A 21,633-nucleotide genomic window follows, 5' to 3' on the forward strand; every position below is an offset into this window, starting at 1 on the left:
AGTAGCTGCATCTACACATGCACTTTAATGTGCATTAGCCTAATTTAATGCGCATTAAAGCATCACAAAAACTGTGCTCTTTAGCTAATGCACTTAAAATATGCTGACACTCATTTTTGTAGTATCTCACAATGGAGGTTCTCGATTTAATGTGCCTTACCTAAAGCTCATTAATTTAATGTGTAGACAGGCCCAGTGAGAGCAGAATTAAGTCCTTCAATCATAAGCTTTGGAAGTGGAAGGAGAGGAGTGAAACTGGGTGGGTTCTTCAAGTTACAGAACTGGAGGTGGACATACATTACAGGTGCATATTATAGACAGACATTGAGATGTATAAAGAGGCATGCAAGCCAGGACATTTAGAACTGACACTGAATTTTACCACCTGTCCAGGACTGGGGGTTTTCTTCAGTTAATCTCTAGTTTTAACTCATGTTGAATCTCTTCTGCTGGCATTTAAGTATGAACCAAATACAGGTTAGCTAGTGGTGAAATCTTGCATAACTTGTCTGTCTTGTTGTAGTTATGAAGTGGTAATAGAGTTTGCGTCAATTAGCAAGAAGTGAATTTGAGGATTGCATAGCTGACACGGGATCACGTGCACTACCTATCAAATTTATTTTACCAGGTCCCATACTTTAGAAATGGAGAAGAAAGATGGCTTAAAAATAACAGTGCAGATTTTATACAAAGGAGAAATAATGGCCCTTTGCTAGGGATAAGCCAAATTTTGCCTTCAGTGGAAAAAGCAGTGGCAGCTGCCTGAGCATTTTAAGTCATGGTAATAGAAAGCTGTAATACAGGAGATCTCTCCTTTTCTCAGGAGACTTGATTTTATGAAGGGTAAAGAATGATGGATGAGAGATCTTTCCTGCGTTAAGTTAAAGAGCTTCTAATGCCACCTAAGAAGAGGCAGAGACATTCTGTCATGTCTGTCAACATTTTAGATACGTGCAAAGAACAATCACAGATCAACGCCTAGAATTCTTACGGCTCACCCAGCACTATGCCATTCATTGCTGTTTTTTCAGAGGAGCATTTAACACACTATTGGCACTTTAGGGCACAATCAAATTCACTGTCTTCATGAGGCTAGCAGTTGCTCCATCTTACCACAAGTGTTGTTATTCTTTGCCATCAGTGTCAACTGAACTTTTCTGAGGTTTGCATTTTTCTACTGAAGGGCGTTTTTAAGGTGTAGCAATAACGAAATTATATAGATGGAAAGGGCAGGGGGGAGAATGCAATAATTATTGCATTTCTGAAAACTCAGTATTCCTCATTCATATTAGGGAGAACTCAAAGAAGGTGCCACAGTTGAGTGGCAACTGCACCAATTAGCACTGCTGCTTTTGGTTTGTGAAGTGCATGTGAAATATGGAATTTGTCCAGAAGTGCTAATGCAAATTGCTCAACAAAAATGTACCCCTCTGTGTCAAGTCTTTTCACTTGTTCTGACATATTGATGTCTTCTAAGATTTCTCTGATCGGCAGACTCCCCCCTCTTTTGACAGCTCCCAGAGCTCATAAGGTAACGTAAATATTTCTTGTTGCCATTAGCAGTCTTTCTGTGATGAGGGCTGTGAGCTCCTGCTAGGACTGGGTCTTTGCTACATAACATCATTTCATTTTCTATTTGGAGGGTGTTTGACTTTGATATCTAGAATTAAATGCTAAAAACACCATAAATGTTTGAAATTTTACCTGCAAAGCGTTAGGAAGTTCAGAGTTATGGTTTCTGAATGACAGTCACTTGGTCACTTTGCATGAGTTCAGCATCTTTGATTATTGTATATGGTGATAACCTTTGTGCCTTATATGAGGCTGAGTTACAATTGCCGTGGAAACCATAACTTTGCATTTCCTGACTTTATGCATATAAAATCACCCTCTTAATATCACATTCTTTATACAAAGAAAAGTTGAAGCAGCTTCAGTGTTCTCACATGGATAGCATATAAATGTATTAATATTAGTAGTGGTAGTGGGTTTTTTATGCCTGCATACAATTATGTATATAATATCATTCATATTAATAGTATGGGCTAGGAGTCTTTTGTGATATACAAAGTTTGTAGACATGATGCCCTGCCCCAAAAGCTTTCAGTCTGCCTTTAAGATGATTCTGAGGTGCAGCTAGGAAGAGGTTATTGGGAACTTCAAACAGTTTCAGAAGTATGTAAGAGCGGGGAGTCCTATTGAAAAAGGGCTAGGATGGAATTGGAGAAGAGGAAGTCTTAATATTGTAGAAAACATATTCAGTGAGCTTGAAGAAGAAAAGGAGAAGGCAGTACTTGGAGAAACAATCGAGGCCAAAGACTGTGGTTTGAGGTGGGAGAAAGTAAAATACCTTTGTCTTGTGAGATGAAAGAGTCATAGGAGAGGGAGAAGTAAAGGAAGTAAAGGAGAAGAGAGAGGAATGCATGTGAAGAAGCTGGGAGACAGGATGGGGCAAGTGGAGGATTTTGAGGAGTGTAGTAAATGATAATCTTCTGCCTCTTTGATAGGTGGAGGGAGGGAAGAATTGTAGGAGGGGAAAGATAGAGAGGCCAAAGAAGGGGAAAGTTTTGTTATTATATGTCAATTTGAGTCTTGGAAGAAATCAGTGAGATCCCATGTGTGGAAAAATACAGGGATAGAAAGAGGAGGGTTTGAGGAGTGAGTCAAAGGTAGCAAAAGAGCAGCAGCTGGGACTGAAGATGTGGGATTCAATTATGTTGGAGGTATTGAGTTGTTTAGCTAGGAAAATGGCAGAACTGAGGGACAATTTTTAATGGAGGAGGTATAAAAGCTATCTGGAATTCATATCCCATGAAACAGGAGAAGACCTGTAGGGCAGGACTACAGCTCTGATGAATAACCATCTCAGAAAGGATATTAGGAATAAGCATAAAGCTTGTAATGAGTGCAAGAAGGAACTGATCAGCAAAAAATGCTATGTCATAGTGGTTAAAAGCCACTGGGATAAAGATAAAATTTCCAAACATCCCCTGTATGAGGCATAACAAAGGAGGCAAAAAGCTCTTTAACCATACAGATAAAAAGAGAACAAGGAAAGAAGTGGGGCTGCCGTGCAGTGAGAATGGATAGAGATTACAAATAATCTAGATACAGCCTAAATCAAAAACATAAATGAATGCTTTGCCTAAGTTTTTAGTACAGACAGTGATGGTGAACATGGCAACAAAGCACAGATAGTGAGAATGATGTATAGAAATGAAGATAATTATATCTGAGGCAGAAGTAAAACTCAAGTAGCACAGTCAAAAAGTCTGTGGCTAAATCGATTCAATCTTCACAGATTCATCTAAAATGCATAGATTGAAGTGATAAGCAAGTGAACAGACATTCACTTTTGATTCCAGAAATGCAGCCATATGCCTGCAGTGGCCTAGGCCAGAAACTGGGGGGCGGTCTGCTAGAGAGCAGACAGCTTGGGTCAAGGCTAGCCCACACACTCCAAGGTGGGGTTTATGGGGGAGGTGTAAAATATCCGGGGATGCTAGGGAACTGTGAGTTAACTTGAATCTGGAGGGGATCAGTGACAGAAGTTCAATAAACTGATTTAACCTAATCAAGTCTGATACTACATCCATCCAAGTTGATCTTAAACCAGTTGCAGACATTTTGAAAGTGGTTTATGTGCACTGAACTTCTGTTGTGTTACAGACTTGAACCAGTTTCCAATCACTTATACCAGTCTATGTGTAATTTCTGTGCCTAGCCAATGTGTTCAAAGTAGGGGAACTGGATAGTTGTCATCCAAGAACGCTAAAGAAAATGTCGGGTTTAGTAACCACTTTTACTATATTTGTTATGCCATGGGTGATGCTGGAAGAGTGGAACACAGTTAACATTATACCTATATGTAAGAAAGGGGAATAAAGTGATTCAGGGAACTGCAGGCCTGTTCAATTGGCCTCTATAATGTACAAGGCTTTAGAACAAGTTTTGAAGGGAAGGATAATTAAAGACACGGAGGTGAATGGGTTCTGACATAAAATGCAATGTAGGTTTGCTAAGTGTAGATCATTGATTAGATTACTGATTTTTCTAGACAAAGAATATATGATAATATGGGCTTCAGTAAATCATTTGTGATGCCATGTGAGAAATTATTAGTTAGTTGGGAAGACATGGGGTTCCAGAACAGACTTCCAAGAGGAATGCTTGGAGCACAAAGCCTGGCTACTTTTAAGATGGAGTAGCATAAGTTTATAAACAGGAGTCTGGGAGATGGTTGTCTTTGATACATAGCCAGGGACTGCATCTGACCTGGGCAGGTTCCAAGTTCCCTTAGTATTTTCCCAGATGCTCAAATCTTCAATATGTAAACCCCACATTAGACATCTGTAGAGAAGGGGGCACAGGCAAAGTAGCCATTGCACATCCAGTAGAGACTCAACACCATCTGTTCACCATAAGTAGGTTCTCTGCATCAGCTCTAAATAACATAGTGGTAGGTAGCCTTGAGGATCGGCCAGGCAGTGAGGCCAAACTTTTTTGGTAGGTATGCCACAAATTAAGCCCTCCGCGCCCCCAGAGTGCCACTCTGATCCCCTTCCCCAGTCTGATCTGCTGCTCTGCTTTCTGCTCCCTGCCCTCTCCCTGATCTGCTGTGTGCCTACCTGTGCCATTTGTGGCACACACACCACAGAATGGCCACCCTTGGCCCAGGGGGTTTGCTGCTGGGTCAATTCATATCCAGTCCAGTGGCCCAACCCCTGTGAAAGAGGTCTGAGAGGCAGCTGTTGCATTCTGGGACTTTGGCTGGAAAAACAGCAGTGAAGAGGTTGCTTTGGCATGAGATAAGTGGAGCTCCCAACTTAAAGAGAGGGGAATTTTTCTGACTGTGAAGAAGGGCTCTGATGGAAAGGAGCATGCAGGGGGAGGAATTTGTATATTAATTTGAACAGGTAATCACTTGTAATAAACACAAGCATGTTTGTTTTGATGTGTTCATTGTTAATTAGTCGTGTTCAGTCCGGGCTTGAATCTTTAAGGAAAGTGATGTGTTTGCAGGTCCATGTGGCTTTATCTTCCTTTGTTTGTAATGGTTGCTCTGCCTTGCTGCGTTATGCAGTGTGGATCAGAACAGAAAGGCTGAAATCTTGAGAGAGGAGGATTTCTCCTGCCAACTGCTTGCAGCGCGTGCTCTGTGTCACATAGAGGCATGGTCTGACAGAAAGGGGAGAGGAGGCAAAGGAACAGCCATGCTATGAGGCACGTTCCCTTGACAAAGCAGCATAGGTTGTGCCAAGAAATACTGACAAAGGTAATGCAGCTCTGCTCTGAGCATCGTTAACTTGGCATATGCCCTCTCCGACCCTATCAGTGTGTTCAGATCAGGACAGCAGCCAGGGATAGAGCCAAAGGCAAAGGTGCCGGAGGGGAACCCCTTGGGGCAGCCACTTCATGTGACTATCCTGAGATCAACCATCTTTGCTCTGGAATTTCCTGTGAATCTTCGGCCCCTTCGAGGCTGTTTGATGCCATTGTAGCTTCTCGCTGGCGTTTTGAGGTAAGATCCTTCCAAGTGCAGGAAAAGGAGCATATGGCCTAGTGTTATTTCTCGGCCAGAATTCTTTCAGATTTGGCAAGCTGCACATTCCTTGCAGAGGATTAGCATAAGTGCCAAGTTTGAATTTCTAAAATGAAAGGGATTTCATTTATCACAGCTCAGAAAGCATCTGAAAAATGTCCATAAGTATGAAAAATACCTTAGTGATGCTCAGAGAATTAAGAAAAAAACACAAAACAAAAGAGGGGAGCTTAACTAACTTTCAACAAGAATAAAAATCCCCCTTTAGGCTACAACCCTCCATGAAAACTCTAAAAGAAAACATTAGATCCCAATTCTGAGAAGTGTCGCATGCTCTCAGCCTACAATGAATCTGGCGGGAATAGAAGGTGATAATGTTATGCAAAAGTGAGCGCTTAGAATGGAAGTGCCTGCATAGTCATAGCCACAACATAGCTCCAGCAGCCAGAAGCTGGAGAAAATCCACCAGTGCTTCTTGCATTCCTTCGTGATGGTCAGGTTTGACCAAATATCCAACACTAAGGTGTTGCAGTGATCAATATTGATCAAACAGTGGTGGCCAGTTGCCATGGGCAGTGGGTTGGCCATGTTGCACAGTGGGCATTAAGCACAGGTCTAAGCAAGGGACAGGAATACAGTTAGTGAAAGGCAGACCAGCTGAAAAAGCATTTTGCAGACCTAGGGAAGTGCCATCTTGTTCAGAGCCAGATGCCATGTAACTGCTGGGAATATCTGGCAGTAGGTAGGGATTGGACCCAGGGATCAAAGAGCAGCAACCCAGTGACAACCTGCAGGAAAAGTGGGATAGGCTTCAGGAGTGAGGGCAATGCAAGTCATGGACCATGTGTCTGCCACAGCATTGAAACTGGGGCTGAAGCTTTTTGTTGCAGACTGACCCAGTGAGTTATATGCAAACTCATCACAGCTCAAGGAATCCTGCAGTAGATGTGTCCTAAGGCTGAGACAATTAGATTGATTGGCCTCACATGCCTTGGTTGGGTCATTTTCCCAGGGGACAGACAGTGACAGTAATGATACAATTCCAATGAAGCATCTCTTCCATGTAGCCAGTGGTCCTTCTAGGCTGCTCTCATTAACATATTTATAGCATTCTCTTTTTATTGTGTCTTTATTTTTTGTCCATTCTCTCTTTACACTGTGTAGATGTATATATTTAAGCTATTGTCCAGCTTTCATTTTACTTTTTCCTGCTTCTCATTCCCAGCTCTCTGAAGCTGGTTATTCCTACTCCTCATAAGCCTGCCTCTCCCAAGTTGAAGATGGGCCGGTTGGCCCTGATTTGGAGGGTGACACTTGCCAATATTAAAACTCTGTTAGTAGAAATACTGGCTGGCACCCATGTTAGGAGCCTGCTCTCCTTAAGTGACTTGTTACTGCACCCTGCTTCCCAAATGCCAACCTACTTCTTAGCTGTTTGGGAGTTTAGAGTGAGTGGGCCCAAATTCTCCACTGGTGTAGAGAAGCATAGCTCTGTTCAAGGCAGTTTCCCTTCTTGAAGATCATTACTTTCTTTTGTTGGGTGGTAAGTTGTACCATGAGACACCATGATGGCATGTCCTGTGGTAATCACTGTGTGTAGTAATAATTATAGCATTCATGATCCGGTTGAAGTGTTAAGCCAGCGTAACTGGAATTTGTTCCTTCAGAATGCTATTGCTCCTTTCAACCTTCTGCAGTAAGTAACAGCTGAGGTTAAAATGTCTATGCCTCTAAGAGAAAATCAAGTGGTGGTCGTAGGTAAGAGATCAAATGAATCCCTGGTATAGCTTCTTGTAATTCCCTTTTAAAAATCATAGCCATATTTCATTAGAATTTTGTTTCTCTGTATGCTGCTGAATAGAGAGCACTGTGGACCAAAGAATTTGATTGATTCACAAAATGGCAGTATGACAAGCTCCCTCTTACTACACCACAATCATTCTTCAATATCAATGGGAAAGGACCACAAATCACTGGACCAGAGGAGAGGGTATGTCTGTGTGCACATGATAGCTCAGAGTCTAAACCTATTCAGCTCATGGTATTTCTGCAAGGAATACCAGACAAGGATCAGTCTAAGACAAGGGTGGGAAAAAAGTGGCCCGCAGGCCGGATAGGGCTTGCCAGGCCATTCTATCTGGCCTGCAGGGCCCCTAAACATGTAGAAAATTAATATTTATCTACCCCTGGCTGCCTGTCATGTGGCCATCGATGGCACGTCAAAACTCAGTAAGCGGCCCTCTGCCCAAAATAATTGCCCGTCCCTGGTCTAAGACTTCTCCAGTACTTCCAACCTCAGTTAGCCAAGCCAGCAGAACAGAAATCAGGTAGCAGCCAGTTCCCATTGGGCAGTATTTGAACTACAGCTCATCTCTCTTAAAAAGTGCTAATGCGTATGTTAATATTTCACTGCACATCTATTTGAGAAATCCCCTCCCTGCTTTTAAAAGACATACAAAAAAACTAGAACTCTTGTGTTTTTTAAAAGATGTACTTGAAACAGCAGTTTCAGTTTAAATAAATGGTGTAAAAATCCAAAGACAAAAATTTTTAATTGTATGCTAACTGGCCACCAACTCCTCCAGTAGTGTTTACAACCCCAAACATTTTAGCAATGTGCTTTGTGGCTGGGAGCAGCAAGGGAAACTAATTAGAAACTGAGTAGAAATAAAGTGAAATTGGCTGATTTGCTGGCAACAGGAATTTTTGGTTGCTTGTAATCATCAAAGATGTATGCAGTATAAAAGAGGAAACTTATTTTACTATGTGATTTTCTCCTGATAGTGTTCCCTTAAAATGCTGCATTTCCAAACCTACAGGCATCGCTTAAGATTTGTGGATTTTAAATGCTGTGCTAATGCAGAAGTCAGTCTTGTAACATGGACAAACAAAAATAGCATTTGAAAGCACTGCTTCTGACTCGGCAGTACACGAAGTAAAATTAGGAGCTGTTTGGCCTTGCGTTCCTTGAGATGAACTTCTGACACTCTTTAACTCTTAGAGGATAGCCAGGAAAACCCTTTCTTATTTAGAAGCCTTTGTTGCATACTTGTCAAAGGAAATAAAAAAATTACTCCTTTAATAGATAAATAAATACACCGAAATCATAGTCTGACAAATACTATTTGTTCCACAGAAAGAATAAACTGTAACAAAGACATGGGGAAGAGAGGTGCAGGGGAAGGGAGATGAAAGGAAAACAAATTGGCTGCATGGAGAGGTCCAGTGTCAAACGTCAGAGGATCTTGTTCCCTCAGATACTATAGGAAAGACCATAGCAACCAGGGGCCCAGAGGCAGAGACAGACGGACAAGGAGAGATTTGTAGCCCCTCCCTTAGATTAGATGGCAGAACAAAAAGATGAAGCAATGCACTTCACAGAACCTTTTGGTGGATTCAGTGCTGTGGAGCAGCATATCTTGTCTGTCCATGCTTTATGCTGGCTTGTTCAGGGCCAGAAAGTCTTCAATCAGTGGATTTATAATCTCCTTCCCATTCCCCACTTGGTTGTATGGTGCCACTCCACTTACCAGGGCCTTGCTTGGGGCTGCCTCCATTTGAAGAAGGGGGGTGTGGATTAAGATCCCTGACCTGCATAGTAAGCACTGACATAAAGCAACTGATAGGGATGTTTCCTGGGAAAAAACAGGAACATCCATGGACATTACTGTAACAGAGTCACTTTTAATAAGACAAATATTTGTGTGTGTGTTAATATTTTAGTTTAAAAATAACTTAAAGACACTTCCTTCTAAATAGATACAGCTGTCACCTTGTGCGTCACAACAGACGACTAATCAGTGGCTATAAAGCCACAAACACAAGGTACGTGGCTGTGCAGAAGTGAACTAATCCAGTGAGAGACTAATCGTCTGATAAGAGCCCATTGCCTCCTGGATTTCTGCGGTAGGACAGGTCAGTTTCATAGAGTTTAGGCCAGAAGGCACCGTTAAATCATCTAGCCATACCACCTCTCCGTTGTCTTTGTGATGAACTAAAGGGGCTGAGTTCTTAGAGTCTCTTGCTATAAAGTATTTTCTCCCTTAAATCATTTTTGTGGCTCTTTCCAACATTTTTTTTCTCATTTTCCAAAATGTGGAGGCCAGACCTGTATGCTGTATCCAAGTATTTGTCCTCAACAACACTGTGTACAGGGGAAAAGTTGCCTCCTTGCCCCTTCCCACCACCCCCATTTATACCTTAAGGTTTGCATGAGCCCTTCTGAACAGCACAGTGCGCTAAGAGCTTGTTTTGAGTTGCTTGTCCACATCATCCTAAGACAGTGCTTCCTAAACTTTTCCTTAGCATGACCCTATTTCTTCAGTATGACCCCATTTCCTCAGCATGGCCTCTCACTCCCAACCTGCAGCCCCCCACCCTCCCAGGTGCCCCTCACTCCTGACCTACGGCCCCCTGGCCTTACTCACTCTCAACCCGTAACCCCCTACCCGTTAGGTGTCCCCAGGACCAGGGTCTGCATCCCCCATCCCCCCTGCCAACGGCAGTGCCCAAGTCCCAGCTGCTGCCCATGAGAAGCGACAGCTGCTGTGGCTGGAGTGGAGCAAAGACCCTGGCACCCACTCCCTCCCCAGCAGGCAGCACAGCCGAGATGGAGCCCATGGTGGGGGAAAGGATGCCGGCTGCCCACTGCAGGCTCAAGGCTCCTTGCCCCGCTGCCCTCCCCCTGGGGGCTCTGCAGCCCAGTGAGCAGGATCCGGTATGGGGGAGAGAGCCATGCTGTCATGGCCACCAAACTGAGGCACACCCTGCCTGCCTGGCAGAGGAGGCATAACTCTGTGTCACTGCCATGCCTAACCTTGCCGGCCATAGCTGTGCAGCGCTCCCTCCTGTACTGGGTCCTGCCCACTGGGCCACGCAGGCGGGTCCTGCCTGGAGCTGGTCCGGCTCAGCTGCAGCCTCGCAACTCCATCTGCTGATGCTGCAACCCCATTTGGGGTCACGACTCACGGTTTGGGAACCACTGTCCTAAGCCCATTCAGAGTCATTGCTGTGCAGGTTACAGCCCTCTGTTCTGCAGTTTCAACCTACATCCCTTGTATCTGGCATCCCTGTATAATTGCAGTTGGCTGTATTAAAATGCATTCTAGTTAAAGGAGTCCCTTTGATCTGGTTCAGGATGTACTCTGCCTCAATCTCTGTTGCCTGGAGTGGAGCAAGAGGGACATAACTAACCTCATTTGGGTGCCGTCAGTGGTGGGGTGGCCAAAGGAGTTGAGTTCCACTCCCACTGACTTCAGAGGGGCAGGATCAAGCACATGATGTTCGAGGACTTTTTGATCCTGACTAGTCCAGAGAGCAGGTTTTTCTGCATCCTTTGCCTTCCCACTGTTGGCATCTATATGGAGCTAGTGGGGTTGTTCACTGTTTGTTCTTTTTATGTTAAACCAAATTTTTTCCACTGCTTTGAGCTGTGGTTGGAAGAACACAATGATGCATAGAAAGAGTATGCCAATTCCACAACAAAAAGGAAAGAGGCATAAGATGTGAGACACATGGATACCTTTGCAGTTTGTCCTGTTCCTAAGGCCACCCACTCTCAGCAATCTTAATTTTTTGACAAGTGTAAATTCCCATTATAGGCCTAGCAAGGCCCAGATTTTCACTAGAGTTCAGCTGCTATTTAGCTACAAAGCAATTGGCCAGTTTTCCACAAGAGTTCAGCCTGGTGAGTGCTGGACTCTTGTAAAAATCTGGCTGTAAGTGTCAAAACTGAGCACTTCTGAAAATCTGACCCTGATCTTTGTTCCTGGGAACCAAAATTAATACGAGTTCTGGAAGATTTTGTAGACTGCCCTAATACCTTGTTGCATTTAGGCAGCTTTATCTGGTCCAACACGTGTTTAAAGTCTTTGGTTGGAGTGGTTAAGCCAAATGAAAAATGTCTCGGCACTGTTCTTACTTATGTAACTGAACTCTGAGCTACTGTCAGCACGGCCCTCTCCCAGTCAATGTACATGACTGCGCCCTGGCAGTAATTGTCAGGACATAGAAGAGCAGAGGTTGCTGGGGTGTGCGGGTATTATACAGCAGCACTGGGCATTGTTGTAACCTTTGTTTGCCCTTTTGTGCCATTGTTAAAGTACAGCATGGAGGGTATGCAGTGTGGGATCTCAACAGCAAAGCTGTTCTGCAGTTTGATATTTGCTTTTCAGAAGGAACCTTCCTTTTAAAATTATATGTTAACATTTATGTGCTTCCAAGTTTAAAAGTGACAGTAGGGATTCAGCATGTAGTAGTCTGAGCTTCTGGTTTCAGGGTGTTTGTTTGCAAAAAAGTAGGGCTTGTTTGCTCAGCAGCATTAGTGTAGTGCGCAGGTTTGTCATTACCCTGAAATAGAATAGTTTTCTGAAAGCATACTGTTAGGTTTACAATAATTTGGATTTTTAAGAAGTATTAGCTTTACAGCTGAATACAAGGCATGACCTGTGGCCTAGCAATGCAGCTGACCACAAGGCAGAATGATAGCTAGGCCTTTGCTTGTGTCAAGTAATCATTTTAACTGCAACAAGCATTTTCTGAGTTAAAAAGTGAATCTGTGTCTGTGTGCTAAAAAAAATCAGCTACAGCTAGAAGTAAGATAAGACAGAGAAACCATTGTTTGAGCTTACTGGTTGTGTCCTTGAGAAGTATCTTCTACTGTGTAAGGTTTTGTTAACATAATGTTACTGTTACTTAACTTTTAGCTTTTAAAAAGTGCTAGTTCAGCTTAATAGAAATATGCTGTTACAAAGATTTGTAGAGCACCGCCCCAAGTATTGCTTTTTGTTAACCATATAGTCTTGCTTTGTTGTAAGAAGTATAAAAGATCGCCTCACCCTTGAGGGGGGGCCATTTTGCCTTTTGCTGGCTTTATGGTCTTTGCTCGAGCAAATAAACAGCTGTCTTTCTTTACCCACGTTGTCTGTCAATCAAATTACAGCTAGACAACGGACCTTAGGGAGGTTTCTCCCACCACATTAGTTTGCAGCAAGCAATGGGGTGAATTTACAGCGCAGTACCTGTTGTGCACTATGAAAGCAGAATAAATCATGCTACACAGAGTGCTCTGTGTGCACATTAAAACAGGTCAGCAACCTACAGCCCGTGGGCTTTGGTGGCATATGAAGGTGGGAGCAGCCATATCCTAGCACTTGCCCATCTTGAATCCATGCTGGGTCTTTTGGGCCCGCTGCCAGAAAATGTTGGTGACTGCTGCACTAAAAAATAGTCTGCATGGGAAGTGAGTTCACAGCAGCCCCTACCTTCTCTGTAAAAAAATCCATGGAGATAGTGGGTGCAGAAAATCTGAAGTTGGATGGTACCGTTCTTTGGGAAAACCCCCAAACAGGCTTAGCAAATGGAGAGAATTTCACATAACACTTCTTTCAGAATTTCTTCCAGTTCTGCCAGTGGGACCATGTGTGTGCCCCCTCCACACACGCATGCATAATCCCTCCTTAGCACCAGGGAAGGAGCACAAGCTGCCCCATAATGCCCTGGATCTCTGTGACATATCTGTAACAATAGTCACAGGGTTATGACCACGCTGACTCAAAGGCCCCTAACTTATCTGTCTGTACTGGGGGTCTCTGTGGTCCTACCCATGCTACTGCTTCACCAGATCTCCACAGGAGAGCATGGAAGAGAGTCATGAATGACTGGTGCCTCCCAAGACTGGGGGGGGCACAATTTGTGGGCAGTGGTGGCGGGGGGGCTGTGAGCAGCAATCGGCAACAGCCTGCAGAAGGCAGCGGCGAGTGGTGACCGCCTGCAGACGCTGGAGGGGAGGGGGGAGTGGTGATTAGCAACTGCCCGTAGAATCTGGCTGCAGTGTCAGCAGTAGCCAGTCTCGGGGGGGGGGGCACATGCCCCCCCCTGCGAGTTGCCTGTGAAGAGAGTGGTGTGTGTGTTAGGTCCATGGCCAGCGGATGAATGCACACTGCATAGAGCATAGCTCTAAGAAGCATGCAGCTGACATGTTACGGCTGCTCTCAGCCTAACAGCAGCAGTGTAGGCAGCCTAACTAATGACAGGGTGTTGCTTGAGGATTCAGTGCCCCAGTCCCAGACACTGGAATACATTTTCCACTTGTCCAATGCCTCTTTTACTTGAGCTGTACCTCTTTCTGTTATTCAGGGAGTGTGTCCCTGCCATGCTTCTGCTAATATCATTGGGTGTTTCACCATTATTTTGGGCAGAGAACAGGGACTTTGGCTAACAGGGATAGAAAGCAGCCAAAAATATTCCAGACGCACAGGGAGTGTGTTGAGCTGATAAATCAGTCCTGAGCTTATTTTTATTTGAACTGGTAAATATCAATAGAAAACAGAAACGGGGAGCTTCCACAGAAAAAAATCACCTCTTCTATGTTGAAATGACTAAACAAACCACATTGGAAATAACCCCTTCATGATAGTCCTCAGATCTGCGTATGTGCTGTATGTAGAAGAGGACTACGGATTGTAGCTGGTTGGCAGAACTTATTTCAAACCTTTCTTCCACTTTTAAAGATACAGAATTGCCTTGATTATGGAACTGAGTAGCTTCAGCTGTGTTCCACCAGGGATAGATTTGGTCCAGGGAGGCATGTGCCCATGATGGAGGGGAGCTATCTGGGACAGCCAGGACAGTAGCTCTCTGCAAGTGTCCTTCTGAAGTATGTTCAGTCTGGTCTCTGACTGCAGCCGCAGAAGGCAGCTGTGCACTGAGGAATGGTGGAGGAAGCTCCTAGTGATGTCACTTCACAGCCTGCTGTCTGGTTCCTAATTTTTTTTCCCCTCCCTTTCTTTTCCCTTGTCCTAGCTGGAGCAAAGGGCTCTGTTCGGCAGCATGGCATCTCTTTTGTCTATAAATGGAAGCAGTTGGCCCATCTCCCAGTATAACACAAGATAGGCCTGTGCATCAGTTATGCAATCTTTAGATTGATGACTTCATCAAAACTGAGGGGCTGGGAGGTGCAGTGGTAGGAAAAAGCCTTTACAATCAGCTTTGCCAAAGACAGCTGACGCTTTTTTTTTCCAAGCAAAGAAAGAGGTAGCTTGCAGATAGGGTGGGTAAAAGGGCTCAATTCATAGAGCAGCTGAAGGATCATTAGTGTGCTGCATTTTACTGACACAGGCTGCTCAGCAAGCTATAGCAGCTGCTGTGCTCCACCATGCAGGTGACACGACCCTGACCGTTACAGTGCTGTTTGAATGTTCAACCAGCTTTAAAACACAGCATGAGGAAGGGCTGGGAGGGATAGGGAAGTGCATGGGGAGAAAACTTTTAAACCAGGATGTACATTAAAAAAAAAAAAAGTCCAACCTAAATATCTGAGAACTGCATTTCTGCAGAGAGCCCTTCAGGGAATAACTGCGCAAAGTGAAGATGTGGACAAATTGTATTTTCTTGTTATTTCCTCCAAAAAGTCCTTGAAAACCTGACCTTGATGCAGAAAGGCTGATTCTCCTTTCCCAGGGTATACTCAAGCACTGATTTTAACCCTTTTGTTGGCCTGGTTTTGTGCAGAAGTGGAGATAATGAGCTGATGTTGGTATCATTCTCTTTTTTTTCAGTCAGATGGGTACTATAAAAACTCAGAGTGATTCGGAGGTAGGGGAATCTAAATTTGACCCTGGGTTACCTTTCACAGAGTGTCCAAAAATGATGTAGGCTCCTCTGGGTGCGTAACTGCTTCGCTGCTCCGTAGAACAGTTTGAGTCTAATGAGGAGACATTGATAGCAATCCTAGTCGGGGGCAATTAGCCCCTCACAGGGCTTGCACCCTAAGTTACTTAGGCACCAGTAGAGATCGAGAGCATTTTTATTATTACTGATTTATTTACATTAGAAAACCCTGTCTGCCAGGCACTTGCTGGACACTGAAGTAAGACAATTTCTACTCTGAGGACCTTGTATCGCGGAGTTTTGGTCTTAAGGAATGAGGGGTCACGTCAGCCCCAGTGGTGTGCATCCATCTCTCACCTTGGAACTGACTCCTTTGCAGACACATGCACATCTAGCACCTGGCCATAGAGGAAGTGCTGAGGAATGAGGATGGAAAGGGCAGAATGGTCAGTGGCAGCATTAAAAAGGTGGTCACATACGTGGGAAAGGGTACAGTGCTATACTAAGAGGATAGTCTAGAAAGGTTGCTCTGAGTCCTTTGTGGCTTTGAAGGAAATTATTTAATCAGTCCTGTGCCTCAGTTCTCCATGTGGAAGAATACTGTATTTGCCTGCCTTGTAGGTGGGACAAAATGTCTGAGTGATTATGAGGTGCTCAGATATGATCATGACGAAGACTGTGTAAGTGGATGTACAGAAGAGAATTCCAAAATCTTCCAACTCCTTTGAACTAAGAAGAATGTAGAGGAGAGAGGTAAATTGCCTGAAGCTTTTATAAACAAAAAAACCCATAAATTAATTTTAAAGAAGGCTTCAGTTAGCCATTTTCCTTTAGTAGTTCTGCCCTAGTACCTAAGCAGGCTTCAAAGGGAGACAGCAGATTTTTTTCTGTAGTACAGTAGTTATATTGGTTGCCTTCTATAGTCTGTGTAAAAATGCCAAAGTTGATAGCAGAGATCCTCCTTATTCAGGGTAGCAAATTACGTATCTGAAAGTGCTGTGTTTTTTAGACTATTTTGTCATTGATACATTTTCTGTCTTAATCTTCTTCAATTGAAGACTCTCTGTCTGTCTAATCCAGCTATCACCCATATCTGCTCTATCTGCCTAGCATTCAAAGCCTACTTTATCCTGGTAGTATCTGACTGCCCTCAAGGCATTATCACATCCATACTGTAAAATCCCTCCTGTGGTTCTCTTGCCACTTCTGCCTGTCTTTCTGTCTTATAAAATGCCCGTTGCCGCCTTCTCTCAGTAATGTATCTTAGTACCTAACAACTTTCACTCTTTATTTCAAACTCCTGGTTCTTTGGGTTTTTTTCCATATAGTCTGAACTTGGGTCTGCTGCTGTCAATATCCCAAACCAATCCTAAGCTACACACTCCTAACTGGATCCCCTCAAGTGGTTAAACTGGATACAGCTTCCATAATGCTATGAAGAGTGTGACAGTCAATGCTGTAAAAGCCTTGTAGGTTAGTCCTGGATCCATCGCAGTGGGTGCAAACTGTGAAGAGGGTGGTAGGGAAACTGCTTAATATAAAAAGGTTTAAAAAAACTCAGCACCACCAAATAAAATACAACAGCACCTTCACTTGGATTGTGAGAAATAGCAACTATTGTTTTGATTTTTCCAAGAAACCTATTGTTACGTCCTGGTAAATTTTGTAGCGGAAAGACTATTGTCTTTCCTTTTTTTCTTTTCCCTTCTGAAAACGCTCCTAGAGCTTGCTCCCTCTTCCCCCGCTTCCTTCCCGAGCCCAGACATATATTATGCGTTGTTCAGTGTTTGGAAATTTGACAGTCTGGGTATGTCTCGGCTTCCTGAGCTCATTAGTAAATAGCAGCATGCTCTGTAGAAGAAGTGTCAGGAGTCCCCTCTGTATCGCATCGAATTTGGAGCCAGAACCGATGCACTGCAGTTCTGCCTGCAGCTCTCACCAGGGGGAAGAGTTGTTTGTTTCTTTGTTTAGGAAAACAGGGTGTGGTGAGGGATGTGGGGCTGGCAGGTTACAATCTCTATTACTCCCTTTTAAATCTCTCAGTGCTCTCTTTAAAGATCCATGCTATGGCGAGGGCTAAATAACACCCAGGGGTATCGGGACTGATAATCCGGGTATTAATCAGAATGTCCCACAAATGACCCATTATGTTCTCCATGAAGATGGTTACCTGGAAGGCATAGTGTACACACCCACAGACTGACTCTTTCTTTCTCTCTCCCATAAACACACATGCCCACACACACTCGCACCAACCTCAGATTATCTTTCTTGAGGAATGGTCAGATGCCTTGCAACAAGGGTTCAGAAAGCGCTCCCCTCCTTTCCATGTTCAAAATAGCTACGCTTCAGCACACACACCCGGGCCCCCTGAATTTTCACAACTGCATGGTGTCTCTACCACTACCTCCTCCACCACTGCCAACAAGTACCCTGCCCTTTGGGCTGTAAGTGAAGTGAGTGATAAGGAAGCAGTTTGTTGGTGCGATGTCAATAAGAGGTGGAATATGTGCTGGGGGTGGGGGGTGAAAATAAGCCAAAAGCTACATGGCAATGGTGAGCAAGCTCATTTTGTGTAAAAAGGGCCTCGAATCACCAGGGAATTCCTGGATTGTCTCAGGCTGTCTTGTGTGATGTCCATCATGCTGTACGAACACCATCTGTTCAGTATTATACTCTCAGTTGCCAGGCTACCTGCTCTACGCTGTAACACTTGACTGCCTAGCTCTACGTTAGCAGCATTATCCCAGACGTACTGAGGGGGTGGGCAGGGGGGGAAGAGGAGGAGGAGGAACAGTAGTCATGATTAAGCCATCTGCAAGTATGGGGGGGCGGGAGGGGGAGTCAGAAAGATGTGGGGAGCATCAGGGCAGCAATCGCCTAAGCAGACTGTATGGCAGAGGATCAGGCAGACAACACCATCTGCTGGAACTGCGGCAGAACAACAACACTGGCCATTTTCAGGGACAAGCTTTCTCATCCAGGCCTCCCTATTTTAAACAAACGTGAATATGTTAACAAATAGGGGCACAACATACTCCTAAGCAGAGAGTCTTGTGGGGTACCTGATCCCCTAATTCATGGTTTCTGCGGGCTTTGAATAGTGCCTAGGGCAGTGCGACATGCTTACGGCCTCTGAACAGCTCATATACTATCCTGGTTTGGGGAGGCTGGGGGAACTTTTATTTGCTTAAAACACACATCTCGCTTCCCTTGTAGTTTCCTAGAATTAGGCACTGAGCTCTTGAGAGACACCCCAGCAGGATCTTCTAATTAAATGATGAAACATGGGAGAGCAAGGTAGATACTCAGCATGGTGCTTGCAATGCGTTCCTCCTAGCCCTCTCCACAACGTGGATCAAATTCTGGATACAGTGCCAATGGAAAAGTGTAAAGGGGGTAGGGATGGGTTAATAGTGCAAGATGCCCAAATGTATTCATAGTCTAGCTGGTTTCTTGCTTTTTTTCTACTCCCGTCTCTGACACAGCTGTACTTCCCACTGGACTGGAGCAGCTCAGAGGGTATGGAAAAGGTATAAATGGGATGATGGTTTCCCACTTCTTTTACTCTCATCTTTCACTGCCATAAGTTCTCACAGTATAGCTGGAATGTGAACTTCAAACAGTGGGATGTAGCGATCCTGTGTCTGAATATATTTAGCAATCTCTGTGTTACTAGCTGTCTGATTTTATAGCAGGTTTCACAGTATTTGAGGTTTATTTTCTTAAAGTCTCAGCTGCTGGAGCCAAGTGATTGGCTCACTTGGAAACTTCACTTTTTTTTTTTTTTTTTGGTATATTTCTAGTGTACATGAATAGAGAGGAAAAGCCTGAAAAATGACCCCAATGGCTCAAAGCCTTGAGTAGAAATGAAAGAGCCCAACGTTATTGATTTTTACTTATAAAAAATTCTGGACAATTTAATTCTTAGGTCCTAATTTATGAATCTTCAATGCTTGTGGTTGGCACTACTAAAGAACAAGCCTAGGACTGGTGCATAGAAGTTCTTTAACACCTGGTTTTTTTGTGGAAAGCCATGTGGCCTTAAGCAAATGACTTCACTTTTTTTTTTTAAAACCTGGCTAGACAAAGCCATGTCTGGGATGATATAACTAGGGATGGTTCTTGCTTCGAGCAGGGGTCAGACTAGATGACCTCCTGAGGTCCCTTCCAACCCTAATTTTCTTTGATTTGATGACTTCTCTGTCTCACTTTCCCCATTTTCTGTAAATACTTCCCCTGCCAGGTCCAATGTAAGGATTTATTTAATAAACGTCTGTGCAGTAGTACTTTGAACACTGTGTTGTTTAGAGCCTAAGTATTCAAATTCACCTGTTGCCTGTTTCATTTTCAATATGAGATTTTTGGGGTAGAAGGTTTTTTTAAAGGACTCTGCCTTTTCCAAGATGTGCCATACCCAAAGCAAATCCACTGGAACTCAGTCATGTCGTTCCCCTTCTATGCAGAGTACACTGAATAGCAAGGCTGTATCTCTTTCTTTGTGCAGGAGCAGCACCAGGTGGGACTGTCTCGGACCACAGGCCCTATGCAGCCTTCTGTACCACCAGGGTCCAGCAATGTGGTCACAGGTACAAGCCCTGGAGGTCCCAGTTTCCTGGGGAACCAGCCACAAGCAGCCATCATGAAGCAGATGCTGATTGAGCAAAGGGCCCAGCTCCACGTGATAGAACAACAGAAGCAACAGTTTCTACGGGAGCAAAGGCAGCAGCAGCAGATTTTGGCAGAGCAGGTACTTTATCTTCCTCAGCTTCGGAGAACACAATGCCCTGCACGTAGGACAGGACAAGCATGGGGGTGGGGAACAGGCCTATCGTCTTCCATATTCATGAGCTTACACTAATTTATTTGGTAAGCATATGATCCAGCTGCATGTTTGAGTTTTTGGCTTATAGCACAGGTTTGATGTTTCGTTTTGTACCAGTGTAAAACTGGGGTTACGCTTCCAGAATCGGGAATCGTGTTTGTGGAAAACCCATGTGAGTAATGACAGAATCAGTGTACACAGAATTGTGCAACATGTTTCATCCTGTTTTGTAACTGGAAAACAAACTCAAACGTGCACAAAGCCTGCTTCTGATTTTAGGCCAGTTTCACAGCAGCATATACCCGTGCACATTTACTCTGCTCTGAAGGAAACCTGAAGCTGGACCTTGGTTGCAAAGTCAATACCTTTGCACTCTTACCTTCAGTGGCATGGCAAGGGATGGTTCTGTATTTCAGAAAGAGGCTCTGAAATTGCATTTGATTTTTAGACACTGGTCAAGTTAACTCTAACAGGCTGTTGCCTCATCCTGGCATCATCACTCCTATCTGCACAAAGTGGGTCTGAAGCAGCCCAGTACAAACAGCAGGGTTTTACCCCAGCGTGGCACAGGTGCACATCAGAACACAAGGGGGTTAGTAGGTAACCAGACTCCTAGAGTATGCCTGTATCATGTCCCTGGTGCCCTCCTGGAGGGCCACTCTCAAACGTGGCCAGGAGGACCACTCTCAAAGATGGCCTGCTCACTCACTTCTGTTCATGCGTGCCAGACACAGCAGTGAAGCCACTCCAGGGATGTACCCCACAGTCACTTTCAAGCACACCAAAGACAGAAAAGACTTCAGAGCAGCCACAAGGGACATATCCAGAGTGGCTTCACCACATATTTCCAGGTTTGGTGTGAGTAAGCAGGAACAAATGAGTTTGGCATGCTCAGGAGCATCTCTCACAGAGGACAAGGCAATCAGGGTGTAACTGAAGCCCATCTTTTTTTTTTTGTTGCTCAGTTTACCTGGGCTCTTACCTCCCTATCACCTACAGAGAAAACCTTTTGACCTAGGTGTGTAGGCTAGTTTACACCTGAGAGATATAGATTAAAACCTGGGCTCTGCTTTAACCTGAGATGGAACCTACCCCCTCTACCAAGGTTGCTCAAAGACTGATATCCCCCACTGCCCTTTTTACAGTTCCCCCCAAGGGATAGACAAGTTCTCCTACAGTTGACAGAAATGACCATTAAAAAATCCTAGAACATCTCAGTGCAAACGACTATCTCCAGACACTCACAGGCAAGGGCAGAGACAGAGAGACATAAGTAGTCTTTGCTGCAGGGGTGATAACTCCTAGATTAGGCTGACATAGGAGTTCAGCTGCAGGGACCCATCATTCATATTGTTTGTGTGATGATGAAATATCCTAAAAATATTGGAAAACGCCAACTGCATGTCAGGTGTATTACACATGACTGAAAACTGACTAAGCCAATGGCTGTCTTTGATGTCTGGCTTCTTTTGGTGCACTGGAAATAATATCAAACAATTTTTCTCTTTGTATTTCACTCCTGTGATTTTACAAGTTGTGCCATGAATCCCATACATTTTTTTTATTGAGCCATAGGCTCTTCCTGTGCACTGGGTGAATCTTTATGTTGTGAATGGCAGTTTATCATGAATATTTATAATGAATATCAGTGTACAGT

The 21,633-nt window shown here is 44.1% G+C and overlaps 1 protein-coding gene across 3 annotated transcripts in view; it reads left to right on the plus strand.

The window, feature by feature from the left end:
* MAML3 (mastermind like transcriptional coactivator 3) overlaps window positions 1–21,633 on the plus strand; it is a 364,995-nt gene that overhangs the window by 331,524 nt on the left and 11,838 nt on the right. For all 3 annotated transcript variants that reach the window (XM_059722046.1, XM_019489759.2, XM_059722047.1), the window contains one exon: window positions 19,659–19,901. In XM_059722046.1, coding sequence (XP_059578029.1) covers window positions 19,659–19,901 — 243 coding nt within the window. The remainder of the gene's footprint in view (window positions 1–19,658; window positions 19,902–21,633) is intronic.

Source organism: Alligator mississippiensis, chromosome 2, assembly GCF_030867095.1.
Source record: "Alligator mississippiensis isolate rAllMis1 chromosome 2, rAllMis1, whole genome shotgun sequence".
In the NCBI taxonomy this organism is placed as follows: domain Eukaryota; kingdom Metazoa; phylum Chordata; order Crocodylia; family Alligatoridae; genus Alligator; species Alligator mississippiensis.